Source organism: Rana temporaria, chromosome 10, assembly GCF_905171775.1.
Source record: "Rana temporaria chromosome 10, aRanTem1.1, whole genome shotgun sequence".
Lineage (NCBI taxonomy): Eukaryota > Metazoa > Chordata > Amphibia > Anura > Ranidae > Rana > Rana temporaria.
This window is the reverse complement of record NC_053498.1, coordinates 25,755,205-25,771,333: the sequence shown is the minus strand read 5'-3', so window position 1 is coordinate 25,771,333 and position 16,129 is coordinate 25,755,205. Positions and strand designations below refer to the sequence as shown.

General features: G+C 42.1%; 1 protein-coding gene across 1 annotated transcript in view; it reads left to right on the top strand.

The window, feature by feature from the left end:
- LOC120916463 (carcinoembryonic antigen-related cell adhesion molecule 16-like) overlaps positions 1 to 15,689 on the top strand; it is a 38,190-nt gene extending 22,501 nt beyond the window's left edge. The window contains exons 4-8 of the mRNA XM_040327440.1: positions 2,438 to 2,575; positions 6,704 to 6,783; positions 11,270 to 11,299; positions 13,214 to 13,273; positions 15,446 to 15,689. Coding sequence (XP_040183374.1) covers positions 2,438 to 2,575; positions 6,704 to 6,783; positions 11,270 to 11,299; positions 13,214 to 13,273 — 308 coding nt within the window. The 3' untranslated portion in view covers positions 15,446 to 15,689. The remainder of the gene's footprint in view (positions 1 to 2,437; positions 2,576 to 6,703; positions 6,784 to 11,269; positions 11,300 to 13,213; positions 13,274 to 15,445) is intronic.
- The last annotated feature ends 440 nt before the right edge of the window (positions 15,690 to 16,129 follow it).

The window sequence follows — 16,129 nt, the reverse complement described above, 5'->3', positions numbered from 1 at the left end:
TGGGGGAAGGGAAGATGTGCCAAGTGTGTGGATCCTCCAACCTGTGATTGTTTTGTGTCCTCCACAGATGGCCAGGAGATTGCTGGGCCATCAGGCCAGGAGGTTGCTGGGCCATCAGGCCAGGCTGCTGCACCATCCCCAGGACAACAGGCTGCAGAAGAGCCCCAAGAATGGCCACACCTCCCCTCATGAGGAGGTTGAGGGGGAGGAGGATGAGGGGGGGAGGCTGAGGATGAAGATATGGACATTGTCAGGGAAGTCCTTTTGGCCTTGGATGTGTTTCCCCCTGAGGCTACCCCTGAGGCTGGCAGCAGTCAGGCCACCATCAGGGGTAGCTCCTCCCACTCCTCCCCCAACAGGCCTCCCCCACAAGGGTCTCTCTCTCCCCTCCTCCCAGGCCACAAGACTCAGCTGCAGGCAGGAGGGCTACCCAGAAGACACATCGAGTGACTGAAATTTTTGCCCATTCCTCCTTGCAAAACCGCTCAAGCTCAGTGAGGTTGGACGGAGAGGGTTTGTGAACAGCAGTTTTCAGTTCTTTCCACAGATTCTCGATTGGATTCAGGTCTGGACTTTGACTTGGCCATTCTAACACCTGTATATGTTTATTTGTGAACCATTCCATTGTAGATTTTGCTTTATGTTTTGGATCATTGTCTTGTTGGAAGACAAATCTCCGTCCCAGTCTCAGGTCTTTTGCAGACTCCATCAGGTTTTCTTCCAGAATGGTCCTGTATTTGGCTCCATCCATCTTCCCATCAATTGTAACCATCTTCCCTGTCCCTGCTGAAGAAAAGCAGGCCCAAACCATGATGCTGCCACCACCATGTTTGACAGTGGGGATGGTGTGTTCAGGGTGATGATCTGTGTCGCTTTTACACCAAACATAACATTTTGCATTGTTGCCAAAAAGTTTGATTTTGGTTTCATCTGACCAGAGCACCTTCTTCCACATGTTTGGTGTGTCTCCCAGGTGGCTTGTGGCAAACTTTAAACGACACTTTTTATGGATATCTTTAAGAAATTGCTTTCTTCTTGCCACTCTTCCATAAAGGCCAGATTTGTGCAGTATACGACTGATTGTTGTCCTATGAACAGAGTCTCCCACCTCAGCTGTAGATCTCTGCAGTTCATCCAGAGTGATCATGGGCCTCTTGGCTGCATCTCTGATCAGTCTTCTCCTTGTATGAGCTGAAAGTTTAGAGGGACGGTCAGGTCTTCGTAGATTTGCAGTGGTCTGATACTCATTCCATTTTAATATTAATATCATTATCCAAATCCGGCTTTAAACTTCTCCACAACAGTATCTCGGACCTGCCTGGTGTGTTCCTTGTTCTTCATGATGCTCTCTGCGCTTTAAACGGACCTCTGAGACTATCACAGTGCAGGTGCATTTATACGGAGACTTGATTACACACAGGTGGATTCTATTTATCATCATTAGTCATTTAGGTCAACATTGGATCATTCAGAGATCCTCACTGAACTTCTGGAGAGAGTTTGCTGCACTGAAAGTAAAGGGGCTGAATAATTTTGCACGCCCAATTTTTCAGTTTTTTATTTGTTAAAAAAGTTTGAAATATCCAATAAATTTCGTTCCACTTCATGATTGTGTCCCACTTGTTGATTCTTCAAAAAAAATTACAGTTTTATATTTTTATGTTTGAAGCCTGAAATGTGGCAAAAGGTCGCAAAGTTCAAGGGGGCCGAATACTTTCGCAAGGCACTATATATATATATATATATATATATATATATATATATATATATATATAGCATAAGACTATCTTTGTTGCAAATTTTTAGCAAAAGACTATATATAGCAAAAGACTATCTTTGTTGCAAATTTTTTTCATCACTTCTTGCCTGGCAAAACCATTGTCAGCCAGACAGGAAGTGAGGTTAGATTTCTCTAACAAATTCCTAATTTGCAGTTAAAACTTTAATGCCGCGTACACACGATTAAAAATTCCGACAACAAATGTTCGATGTGAGCTTTTGGTCGGAAATTTAGGCTCCATTGGACATTTGCTGTCAGAATTTTTGACCACAAAAATATGAGAGCTGGTTCTCAAATTTTCCAACAACAAAAGTTCTTTGTCTGTATGCAATTCCGACGCAAAAAAAAATACTATGTACGCTCAGAATCAATTTGACGAATGCTCGGAATCATTCAACTTCATTTTTCTCGGCTCGTTGTAGTGTTGTACGTCACTGCGTTCTTGACGGTCGGAATTTCCGACATTTGTGTGACCGTGTGTATGCAACACAAGTTTGAGCCAACATTCCGTCGGAAAAAAATCCACGGTTTTGTTGTCGAAATTTCCGATCGTGTGTATGCGGCATAAGACTAACAATTAGGCAAAGTGGAATATTTAGCACACAGGGTAAGATACCCATTTCATTTAAATGTTCGTCTTTCCTGTTTATCCCACAGCTCCAATAGTGTGTAAGACTACGTGTCCCTCTGGCAATGAACTTAATGGTGGGAAAATTGCTGTAATTGTTATTGGAACAGTTATTGGGATATTCATCCTTGAAGTCATTGTGTACTTTGTTTTAAAGAAAAAGAAAGGTATGTAATTCACATGTATTATAGTATTCTTGATTCTATGTTAGCTAAAAGCTCATCATAGTGTGTCAGTCAACTTCATGGGGCAGATCGACGTAGAATTGCATGGGCGCAGCGTATGGGAGATACGCTACGCCGCTGTAACTTACTTTTTGATGCTTTGAATCCAGAAAGAATGTATCTTGTAGTGTATCTCTTGCGGCGTAACAGCGCCTAATTCAAATCGGCGAGTAGGGGGGCGTGTTTCATTTAAATGAAGCGCGTCCCCGCACCAAACGAACTGCGCATGTGCCGTCCCTAAATTTCCCGCCGTGTATTGCGCTAAATGACGTTGCAAGGACGTCATTGATTTTGACCTGGACGTAAATTACGTCTATCCCGATTCACGATCGACTTACGCAAAAAAAAAAAAAATGCAAATTATACGCGGGAACGACGGCCATACTTAACATTGAGTACGCCACGAAATAGCAGCTTTAACTATACGCCAAAAAAAAGCCGACTAGAGACGACGTAAAGGAATGCGCCGGCCGCGTGTACGTTCGTGGATCGTCGGAAATAGCTAATTTGCATACTTGACGCGGAAAACGAAGGGAACGCCACCCAGCGGACGCCAAAGAATTGCATCTTAGATCCGAAGGCGTACGAAGCGGTACGCCGGTCGGATTTACCCCAGATGCCGTCGTATCTTGTTTTGAGGATTCAAAACAAAGATACGACGTGGGAAATTTGAAAGTACGCCGGCGTATCAGTAGATACGCCGGCGTACTCTCTCTGTGGATCTGCCCCCATATCTCTAGTCAGGTCACCAATGCCTATGGCAAAGGACCTTAAAAGTTGGCAATATACCTGTAGAGTTTTGCTTGAAAAAATATTGTTACTTTGATATTCTAATAGTTGATAATGTCAAATTAACAATCAAAGTGACAAGAAATTTTGAAGAAGCAGGATGGTAAATTTTTCCCAAACAATAAACTTCTAACAACAGTACATGTGATTTTTTCATTCAAGAAAGTCAGTTAAATTCCAAAATTGATGTTGAACGCAAACTCAATTTTGAAGTACTTTTTAATGACTACTCTCTGATGGCATTATAAAAAAGTACTGAGGAGATTTTTCATGGAAAGTCAAGCAGGGTATGGCCAGCTTAAAGTGATACTAAAGTCTTTTTATTTTTTTTAAAATAACAAACAAGGTATACTTACCTGCTCTGTTTACCATAGGTTGGACTTGATGGACGTGTCTTTTTTCAACCTCACCTACTATGTAACTATGTGTAATGGATTGGCATAGAGCAGCCTAGATCCTCCTCTTCTCTGGTGTCTCTTCGGCTCTCCTGGCCCCTCCGTCCTGTCGAGTGCCCCCCACAGAAAGCAGCTTGCTATGGGGGCACCTGAGCCGAGCCGCAACTCCCTGTGTCCATTCGGACACGGAGCTGCGGTTTGGCCCCGCCCCCTCTCTCTCCTTATTGAATGAATGAATGAATGAAAAACTTATAAAGCGCGGCGCATGCAAACTTAATCGCTTCTGGGCGCTAGTTGTTCGTGTCTCATGACATCAAAAGAGCAGAGTTTTGATCCGTCTTCTGAAAGTCAGATGGTTTTCCTCCAACCGAATGCTGGTTGGTAAAGCGTTCCATAGTCTAGGACCCTGAAAAGCAAACCTTCTTTCTCCTTTGGACTTGTATTTGGTTTTTGGTACCCTGACCAGATTTTGGTCGGTGGATCGCAGAACGCGATTCGAATTGTGAGGTTCTATCTTGTCGCAAAGATATTGCGGAGCCTTCCCATGGATGCACTTATGTGTCAGGCAGAGTGCTTTAAATGCAATTCTGTCTTTTACTGGCAGCCAGTGAAGGGTTCTCAACGAAGGTGAGATTGATTCCAATTTTTTTTTCCCAGTCACCAGTCTGGCTAACTGGCTAACTGACTTGATTGACAGAAGTGGGAGCCAATGGCCAGCGAATCAGAAGGGAGAGTCCAAGACGGCCGAGGCAGTCGTATAATATCGCTGGAGAGAGATGGGATCAGGTAAGTATGAGGGGGGCTGCTGCACACAGAAAGTTTTTTATCTTATTGCATTACGTGTATTAGGATAAAAAAAAACTTCTGCCTTTAGACGCACTTTAAAGCGGTTATAAACCCCAAAATTAAAAAAAAATATATATATAAACCTGCAAAAGAAAGGCATAATGAGCTAATATGACTAGCATACTAGCTCATTATGCATTACTTACCTTAGATCAAAGCCCCCAAAGCAGTACTCGTTTCCCCCTCCGGCCGCAGACATTTCTTTCGGAAGCTTACTTCCGGGGTATCGCTGCACCGACGCTGTGATTGGCCGGAGCGGCGACGACGTCACTCCGCGCATGCGCGTGGGAGCCGTCAAAGCCGCCATTCTCCATTGAGAAAACTGGCATTTTCAGTGCGCCTGACCCGTTGTCTACGGCGTGCATGCTCCGTAGACAGCGATGCATTCTTTTTGGCAAATATCTCCTAAACCATGTAGGTTTAGGAGATATTGCAAACACCTACAGGTAAGCCTTAAACTAGGCTTACCTGTAGGTGAAAGTTGCAATGGAGGGTTTACTTCCATTTTAAACTTTGCAACCATGGATCTTTGGTCCCAAGTGTCAGGTTTTCCGTTATCCTGATACAAAGCACGAGCTTCCAGTAGAAATTACTAATTAATAATACTATTCCAAATGTTTTCATTGTTCTATATTTTTTATTGATGTAAAAATAAAGAAAAAGACAGAGGCCCCTTGGTAAAAAAAACATTATCATTATCAGGTGACTTTGGATAATGTAATTATAGTAATATATACCGTATTTATCGGCGTATACTGCGCACTTTTTTCCCCTTAAAATAAGGGGAAAATCGTGGGTGCGCGATATACGCCGATACTTGCTTCCCACGCTCAGTTTGAATGCCTGCGCCGACATATACCGAATGCAGTACACTCGGCTACTTTCGGCCAGGCTTGGCTTCACTCGTGCTCACACATAAACGTCACAGAGCGTGAGCACGAGCGAAGCCGAGCCTGGCCGAATGTAGCCGAGTGTACTGCACTCGGTATATGTCGGCGCAGGCATTCAAACTGAGCGCAGGAAGCGGCAATTCGACGGGGAGACAGCGCGGGAGAAGCTGGGAGGACACCACCGAAGCCGCAGACGGACGCTGGACCCGATGAGGCCGCCGATGGACACCGCGCAGGACACCAAAACTGTAAGTAATAAAAAACATTTTTACATACATACGCCGGAGCACGCAATACCCCAATAAATACGGTAATATGTCAAAAAAGTTAGAATACAGGTCCCCCAACCATATTAAGGAAAGAGAAGCAATAACTCCCAGTAGGGACAGTAGATATGCTAAGGACATCGAGTAAGAGACAGGTGTTGCTGCTCTATTCCAAATATTTCAATAGATTTATTTTCTCATAGTTATCCTTATTACAGAACCTCATAAATGTGCAGGTTGTGATACATACCGTAAAATTACGTTTTTTAATGGTCTAGAAAAAACAACTTTTTTTTCAACCCGTTCATTAAAACGGCCTTGCCTACACACGATCGTGGAAAAAAATGCTCTAGCAAAGCTCGGTGACGTACAACACGTACGACGGCACTATAAAGGGGAAGTTCCATGCGGATGGCGCCACCCTTTGGGCTGCTTTTAGCTGATTTTGTGTTTGTAAAAGACGATTCGCGCTTTTCTGTCTGTTACAGTGTGATGAATGTGCTTACTCCATTATGAACGCTAGTTTTACCAGAACGAGTGCTCCCATCTCATAACTTGCTTCTGAGCATGCGTGTTTTTTTCACGTCGTTAAAGCCCACACACGATCATTTTTTACGACGTAAAAAACGACAATGTGAAAAACGACGAAAAAAATTAGAGCATGTTCGAAATTTTTAATGGACATTTTTTAGATCGTGAAAATGCTCTGGAGCCCACACACGATCGTTTTTAATGACATTAAAAAAAAAAAAAACATAATTTTTTACAACCCGAAAAACGGTCGTGTGTACGCGGCATTCGAATTACCTGGAAGTATTTTTTCCATTTTATATTATTGCATTTTTTTTTATCTTTTACATTATTTATAGTGTATTTTCCATACAGGTAAACCAAGTGGTTCAGTATATGAGAATGAAAATGTTTCTCAACAACACAACAATGAAATGGCTTTCCCAAGATCTGGGGTAATATATTCCTTCTTCTTGATATATATTTAACATTTTATCAAATTAAGTTCAAATTAAGTTCTAGTAAACAAAGTATAGAAGATTCTTACATAAAATTTAATTTAGGATATAGCCATTACAAAAGGTTCATCATGTTGCTTTTTATTAGACATGTGCGTTTCGTTACGAATTCGAATTCGGAAACATTTTTCATTATTCGGAAATTCGGATGCATCCGAATTTCCGAATTACAAAATTAACGAATTTAAACAAATTCGAAAAACGCGAACGAAATTAGAATTCTAAACAAATTCGAATCGAATTCGAAAACAAATTCTATTCGAATCGAATTCAAAAACAATTTGAATCGAAAACAAATTCGAATGAAAATTGAAAGCAAATTTGAATCAAAATCTAAAGTATATAAATCGATTTCTAAAAAAGAATACAATAAAATAGAATATAAAATAATAAAACAATAGAATGAAAATCAAAGAATAGTAAAGAACAGAATAGAATTTAATAGAATTAATCAAATACAATAATACAAATACAAATGCATACAATCAAATTCGGTTGAAATAATTTCCAATCCGGTGGAAATAATTTAAAAAACGGTTGAAATAATTTCAAATCCGGTTGAAATAATTTCAAATTCGGTTGAAATAATTTCAAATTCGGTTGAAATAATTTCAAATTCGGTTAAAATAATTTCCAATCCGGTTGAAATAATTTTCAAATCCGGTTGAAATAATTTTCAAATCCGGTTGAAATAATTACCAATCCGGTTGAAATATCATCGAATTTGGTTGAAATGAGTGAGGGAGTGAGTGAGTAACTTGTGTAGCGCAGCAAATGCGAACTTAATCGCCTCAAGGCGCTTGGCATCCAGAGTTGTACAGGTCTTTCAGAAGAGGTGGGTCTTTAGCTTTTTCCTGAATGCCCGATGGTTTTCTTCCAAGCGGATGGTCGTGGGTAGAGCATTCCAGAGCCGTGGTCCTTGGACGGAGAATCTTCGTTCTCCAAATATTAACAATAGCGGATGAAATATTATTGAATTCTGTTGAAATATTTTCAAATCCGATCAAAATATGATCGAATTCGAATCCGGTAGAAATATTATCGAATCCGGTAGAAATGTTTTCGAATTCGACCAGGTTTTTCTAATTCGGTCGAAAACGATCGAATTCGACCGGGTTTTTTCGAATTTGGTCGAAAACGATCTAATTCGGCCAGGTTTTTCTAATTCGGTCGAAAACGATCGAATTTGACCAGGTTTTTTTGAATTTGGGCGAAAACGATCAAATTCCGAAAACGAATTTAACAAATTTAACGAATCTAACTTAACAAAATTAATTAAATAATGAATTAAAACGAAACAAAACAAAACGAATTGTTTCCTTTTGCACATGTCTACTTTTTATTATTATCTTTTATTTAATTGAAAAATATACTCCTTGTAGAATTGATTTGATCGAACATATTGCCAAGCTGCTATGCCAACTGTTCTTTTTTTTTTTTCATTACCTTTAGTTTGAGATAGAGCAAGAAAAGGTTAGGACCTTTTTAGTTTCTTTTTACCGATATCCAGGTTTAGAGGCGGCTCTAGGCTTTGTGAGGCCTTAGGCAAAACTTAGAAATGAGGCCCCACTCATGCCCATAATGTAAAAAATAACTCAAGCAAGAAAAATGGCTGCAGAAAATACATGGCTCTGGCACACAGGTGATCGGCACCAATTCCATGGCATCCTCCTCACCCATCAGACATATTCAGCCAATGAAAGAGGGGGAGGTGAGAAAGAGAGAGGGGTAATAGAGAGATATGATGGCGCTGACATTAGTATTGATCACAGGCAAATTAGGCGGCTGCAAGGCCCCTGTGAGTGCGAGGCCTTAGGCGACTGCCTAATTTGCCTAATTAGAGAGCGGCCTCTGTCCAGGTTCTGTAACAATCCGGCTTCCCAGCGGTAAAAAGTCCCCTGGGAATCCAGGGGGGAAAACTGAGAACATGCTCGGTAACTTTCCCCGTGTAGACGTTTTCCCGTTGGTGAGAGCTTTGCCCAAGAATCCCGGCCATGTGTATGTTCCACCGCAGTGTTTTCCATAGGGAAACTGCCGGGAAAAAGACCGCCGGGAATCGGGAATTTCCGTTGGGAAAACTGGTCGTGTGTACGAGGCTTTAGAGGAATTTCCCATCACTTTTTGCCACAGGGACAACATTTTTATCAGACAGGGGTGAGGGGAAAAAAATCTTCAACAGCACACAGGCGCTGCAGAATTTGCACTTACATGTTATCCTTAGCCCCCTGCAAACTTCCACAATTATCTGTTGATCCTGCCAGTAAAGTTACCTAATGCAGCTTCTTGTAATGGTGTGGCAACAATGCTGCACTGCTCCTAAATATGCTTGTACAAAAGCTGGATAAAAAGTTGCAGGGGGTGTGGTTATCAGAATTGTTATTGCTGATTCACAAGCCTATAGATAATAATTGAGCACCTGACCACACCTAGTGCAGCCCACTGCTTTCTGGATTGACAGCACTTCCTCTGTTACTGAAACCCTCCCATTGTGAGCTGCAGTGACTGGGATGTGGCGTGTGTGAGACACATATGAAGATGGTTTTGGCTCAGTCAGGGACGGTAAATACATTTTTTTTTATTACTTTTTGAGGCTTGTGCATCACACGATGACTTGTTTTTAGGATTTGTAGAGACTGTTATACAGGAGACTTTACTTTCAGCTCCCCCTGCTGAGCCTAAGAGATGGTCTGTAATATTTGGGTGCAATGTATTGTAGAGAACTCAGGGCCAGATTCACAAATGAGATATGACGGCGTTTCTCCTGATACGCCGTCGTATCTCTGTTTCTATCTATGCGACTGATTCATAGAATCAGTTACGCATAGATATCCATAAGATCCGACAGGTGTAATTGTTTTACACTGTCGGATCTTAGGATGCAATACCGCGGCCGCCGCTGGGGGGAGTTTGCGTCGTAAACCAGCGTCGGGTATGCAAATTAGGAGTTACGGCGGATCCACAACGGTTTTTCGCATTCGCTACGTCGCCGCTAGTCTAGTTTCCCGTCGCAAAGTTAGTCGTTTTTTTCGGTGCCCTAACTTTAGTCAGCAAGTGTATTGCTGTCTAAAGTATGGCCGTCTTTCCCGCGTCGAAATTCAAAATTTAACGTCGTTTGCATAAGCCGTCCGGGAATACGGAAGTACGCTACGCGCGTCGCCGTTCAAGAAAATGACGTCACGGCGCGCAAAGCACGGCGGGAGTTAAGAAACGGAGCATGCGCAGTAGGGCGGGAGCGCGCTTAATTTAAATGGAACGCGCCCATTTGAATTGGCCCGCCTTGCGCCGGAGGCCGCCGGCGTAGTTTTCATCGCAAGTGCTTGGTGAATCAGGCACTTGCGATGAAAAATTGCGGTGGTGTAACGTATCTAGGATACGTTACGCCGCCGCGATTCTACGTGAATCTGGCCCTCAGATTATGATAAACAGTGATTTATTTTTATTTATTTTTTAGCTCAGGGAAAAAGAGGAGCAAAGGTACACAAATAGTTTTTCTTTGAATAGGATAACAATAAAAAAAAATGTATTGTATCATAGTGAATAGTGAAATGTCCCCTTTTTTGGTCATTAGATGGAACATGCACCCAATATGGTGCAAAAGAGACAATGTCCATTAACATGAGGTTTGTGTTTGAAGAAAGTCGATTTTCTAGGCCCCTTCATGAGCCCAGGTTCACATTGGGTACGATTTGGTACGATTTGAGATGCGATTTCACATGTGAAATCGCATCTCAAATCGGCGGCATTTGCCGGCAATTGTCGGCAATGGCACCGTCCTAATCGGTGCGACGCCGCACGATTTAAAAAAGTAGTTCCTGTACTACTTTTTGCGATTTCGGGCCGCGATTTACATTGAACCCTGCACAGATGTCTCTTAAATCGCGGCCGAAATCGCGGCAAAACCGCAGCCGCGAAATCGCGGTAAAAATCACGATTTTACCGCGATTTTGAATTCGCAGCAGTGTGAACCTAGCCTGAACCACATTATTATTTTAGCACCAACAATTTATGCATTGTACATTCACATCAGTCCCTGCATTCATGGAGCCTATAATCTAAGATCCCTCTCACATACTAAGGCCAATTATCCTACCAACAGGACTTTGGAGTGCGGAAGGAAACCCATGCAAAAGTTATGTAGATGGTGTCCTAGTTAGGATTCAAACCAAGGACCTCAGTATTGCAAATCAGTGGTGCTAACCACAAAGCCACTGTGCTGCTTGCATGCCCAGTCTGAAATCACCATAGCATGCTTGCTATAGGAATACCAGTCCCGTCCGCCTAGATTGATATCCCTGAGAAAATATTCTATCAGCAGATTACGCTAAAATAGAGGTCTGATCTCCATCTCACTGGATTAGTTTACTGATCTCTTATGATAACTAAGATTTTATAATGTAATATATGCATTTTCTTTCATGTATAGGTGCATCCAACACAAGATTCTACCTATGCGGTAAATATAAATATGTATTCTGATTATAAATATAAATGCTGGGTATAAGCACTATAATAGTTTTGTGGCTGCTATCACTAGTGATGGGTGAATCAGCCTGGGTTCGTTCACCAAAGGTTCAGCAAATTGTGTTCATAAGTCAGTGAACCGGAATTTAGAGGTGAATCCCATGAGAAGGAGGGATCCTTGTAGTTCTATTCTGACCATTTGTAGGGCAATAGGCAAACTACTGTAAAAAAAAAATAAATAAATGTGAGAAGCCGAGGACTGCTAGAGATAAAATGTGAGAAGCCGAGGACTGCTATAGAGAACATATATCAATACAAATAAATAGATACAATTGAATATGTTTAACCACTTAAGCCCCGGACCAAAATGCTGCCTAAAGACCCAAGGGGTTTTTACAGTTCGGGACTGCGTCGCTTTAACAGACAATTGCGCGGTCGAGCGACGTGGCTCCCAAACAAAATTGGCGTCTTTTTTTCCCCACAAATAGAGCTTTCTTTTGGTGGTATTTGATCACCTCTGCGGTTTTTATTTTTTGCGCTATAAACAAAAATAGAGCGACAATTTTGAAAAAAATGCTATATTTTTTACTTTTTTCTATAATAAATATCCCCCAAAAACATATATAACATTTTTTTTTCCTCAGTTTAGGCCGATACGTATTCTTCTACATATTTTTGGTAAAAAAAATCGCAATAATCGTTTATCGGTTGGTTTGCGCAAAATTTATAGTGTTTACAAAATAGGGGATAGTTTTTTTGCATTTTATTTATTTATTTATTTTTTTTACTACTAATGGCGGCGATCAGCGTTTTTTTTCGTGACTGCGACATTATGGCGGACACTTCGGACAATTTTGACACATTTTTGGGACCATTGTCATTTTCACAGCAAAAAATGCATTTAAATTGCATTCTTTATTGTGAAAATGACAGTTTGCAGTTTGGGAGTTAACCACAGGGGGCGCTGTAGGAGTTAGGGTTTACTTTGTGTGTGTTTACAACTGTAGGGGGGTGTGGCTGTAGGAATGACGTCATCGATCGTGTCTTCCCTATAAAGGGAATGACGCGATCGATGCGCCGACACAGTGAAGCACGGGGAAGCCGTGTTTACACACGGCTCTCCCCGTTCTTCAGCTCCGGGGAGCGATCGCGACGGAGCGGCTATAAAAGAATAGCCGCGCCGTCGTCCCGGATCGCGACTGAAGCCACGGGGACCGCCGCATGTACGGGGGGGGTCCCGATCGGACCCCCGACCCACGTCAAGCAGGGCACGTATATATACGTACATGTGCCTGCCTGTGCCATTCTGCTGACGTATATGTACATGAGGCGGTCCTTAAGTGGTTAATATGTAATGATAGAGCAGCCCCAAACATCCTGTTCTGGGGTCCTCGACTGGCGCCATAGGCTCCTCCTCTTCTGTGTGCCACCCATCAGTGCCCATCAAGACCGCCTATCCGTCCCGCCTATCAGTGCTCACCTGTGCCGCTTATCAGTGCCACCTATCAGTGCCCATAAGTGTAGCATATTAGTGCCGCCTCATCAGCGCACATCAGTGAAGGAGAAAAATTTGTAAAAAAAAAATCTAAAAAATTTATGGTCTTTTTAAAATAAATAAAAAAACAGCAGTGATTAAATACCATCAAAAGAAAGCTCTATTTGTGTGAAGAAAATTATAAAAAAAATATTCGGGTAAAGTGTAGCATGACCGCGCAATTGTCATTCAACATGTGACAGTGCTGAAAGCTAAAAAATGGCCTGGGCAGGAAGGGGGTGAAAGTCACCTGTGCATATTTTGTTTATTTTTTTTTAGCAACAGAATAGTCATATTGAAAGTTGGGGATCTATGTAGTCCTATTCCTGTAATTATATCCCAAGACAAGCTAACTTTTTTTTCTACATACAGCAATTATCACATAAGAACAGATCCATATACAGCACCATAGAACCTGCTACTGGAATATAGGTAAGGTAACAAACAACACATGTACAGTATGTATATATTTTAATCTGTCAAATTATTGCATGTCAACCAACCCAAATCGCAATAAGCGTTTATTGATCGGTTTGCGCAAAAGTTATAGCGTCTACAAAATAGGGGATAGTTTTATGGCATTTTTATTAATATTTTTTTTTTCACTAGTAATAGCGGCGATCAGCGATTTTTATCATGACTGCGACATAACGGCGGACACATTGGACACTTTTGATACATTTTTGGGACCATTGTCATTTTTAGAGCCACTAATGCTATAAAAATGCACTGATTACTGTGAAAATGACACTGGCAGCGAAGGGGTCAACCACGAGGTGGCGCTGTAGGGGCTAAGTGTGCCCTAGTGAGTGATTCTTACTGTAGGGGGGATGGGCTACATGTGACAAGACAGTGATCACCGCTTCCGATTACAGTAAGCGTTGATCACTGTCATTGTCACTAGGCAGAGCGGGGAGATGCTTGTTTACATCAGCATCTCCCCGTTCTTCCTTACCGTGAGACGATCGCGGGTATCCCTGCGGTGATCGAGTCTGCGGGACCCCCAGCTCCTTTCTCTATCTGCAAAGTAGAAAGTGTCCTGACACTCCTGCTCGCCCTCTCCCCCCTCAAGAGGCTTTCTCCACACCAGGGAGAAAGCCTCGCATTACTGTGTGTAGTTACAGACAGAAGAACAGGAAGTGAGGATTTCTCAGAAGAAATAACGACATTTAAAAGCAAAATAGAAGGATGAGGTAAGTGAAGGAGGACTGCACTAAGGTAAAGGAAGCTATTTAGGGGGGGGAAATGTACCTTTACAACTCCTTTAATGCATAGAATGACAAATAAAACATTGAGGCCCGGATTCAGATAGAATTGTCTATCTATCGGCGGGCGTAGCGTATCGCAGATACGGTACGCCGCCGTAACTTAGGGCGCAAGTTCCGTATGCAGAAAGAACTTGCGCCCTTATTTACGGCGGCGTAATGTATGTGTGTCGGCGTGAGCCCGCCTAATTTAAATGAGGATGATGTGGGCAAGTTTTATTCAAATTCACTGTGACCCCACGTATTTGACGTATTATGAAAAAATCCCAGTGCGCATGCTCGAAATTACGCCGCAAGTCGTCATTGCTTTAGACGTGAACGTAACTTACGTACAGCCCTATTGGCGAACGACTTACGCAAACAACGTAAAATTTTTAAAACTCAGCTGAAAAAAGCCTAAGGTAAACGACGTAAAAAAATGCGCCGGCCGGACGTACGTTTCTGAATCGGCGTATCTACCTAATTAGCATATTCATCGCATAACTATACGGAAGCGCCACCTAGCGGGCAGCGTAAATATGCAGCCTAATATACGACGGTGTAAGACACTTACTCCGGTCGGATCTTAGGGGAATCTATGCGTAACTGATTCTCTGAATCAGGCGCATAGATACGACCACGCACACTCAGAGATACGACGGCGTATCCGGAGATACGCCGTCGTATCTCCTTTCTGAATCTGGCCCTGAGTCTTTACAACCACTTTAAAAGGCCAAGAGAAGAGCGCTCTGCAAAGAATGCATTTAATACCAACCAGTCCCGCTTCTTGTGTTTCTGAACCCTGCTACTTTGAAAGGAATAAACTTGCTGTAACATCTTCTGTATTCTACACTTGCCGAATATCCAGTATTCCCCTCTGTTGTCTTTGGTTCCTTCCGCTAAACCCCAGACACCAGTGATGTAGGAACCACAGAGTGTAGAGGGTGAGCATGCATTTCTGTAGGTTGGGTGGGTGGGACATGAAAGGGTAATTGCTAGCTTTGCATTGGGCTCTTTTTAAAATTAGCAACAGAGTTGCTTCAAATTCAAGGTAAAGTTTGAGTTCTAATTTAGGATAGCTTTTTAAATATTCAAAGCCACATCTCAACACAATGAGGAAAAAGAAAAATTGTATGCGTAAAGTGTTAATATACTGAAGCATTAAAGTAAGATTCAATTGGAGTAGTGCGGATAGAAATAAGCATTACAGTAACATGGGGGTGTGTGATTTCTTACAGTATAGTGGTATAGCGGTATTAAACCGAAAAACTAAAATGTATTTGCATGTGGTGCATTTGTCTTCTTTTTTGGTCTTGTTTCCTCTTATTTTCACCTGGTAATTATTATTATTTGTCTTTAGATTTCCCTCCAGCATTTTACTGATGTAACTTAACTGGAGGTAATGTAAGATCTGCCGTATATGTATCCTCATCCATCATAAGAGAGGACAGCGTGTCTATCATGGATCTCTCCAGTCCTCAGACTTTCCTCGGCCTGCAATATCTCTGACCAAACCTTCCACACACTATTCATTGCCCTCTAATGTAACCACCCAAGTGCTGATACTGTATGGGGGGTCAATAAACGATGCAGAAAGCCCCCTACTCTGATTAAAATTATTGTTGGTATAAGTTGAAAATGTCAGAGAACAATAAAGCCCTGTACACACCATAGGTTAACCAGAGGACAACGGTCACACCTACACACCATAAGTTAAATAACCGATCTTGTCAGAACGCGGTGGCGTAAAAAAGACATGAAAAAAAATCACAAATCTAAGAGCTTCCGCTGGACAAGGATAATTTAATACTGTATAATATAACACAGGCTACTCACTTTTAGCCAAAAAACATCAGGCATTGAAATATAACCAGGGCATCGAATCACACCCCGCCCCGCCCCGCTGAGGAATTTGTAACAACGCAACGCGTCCGGGGATAGGAGTCTGAAACTCTGTCGCTCGCTGCCGTTTGAAGAGCCTAACAATCCGATCGTGTGATCGTGTGATTCGATGCCCTGGTTATATTTCAATGCCTGATGTTTT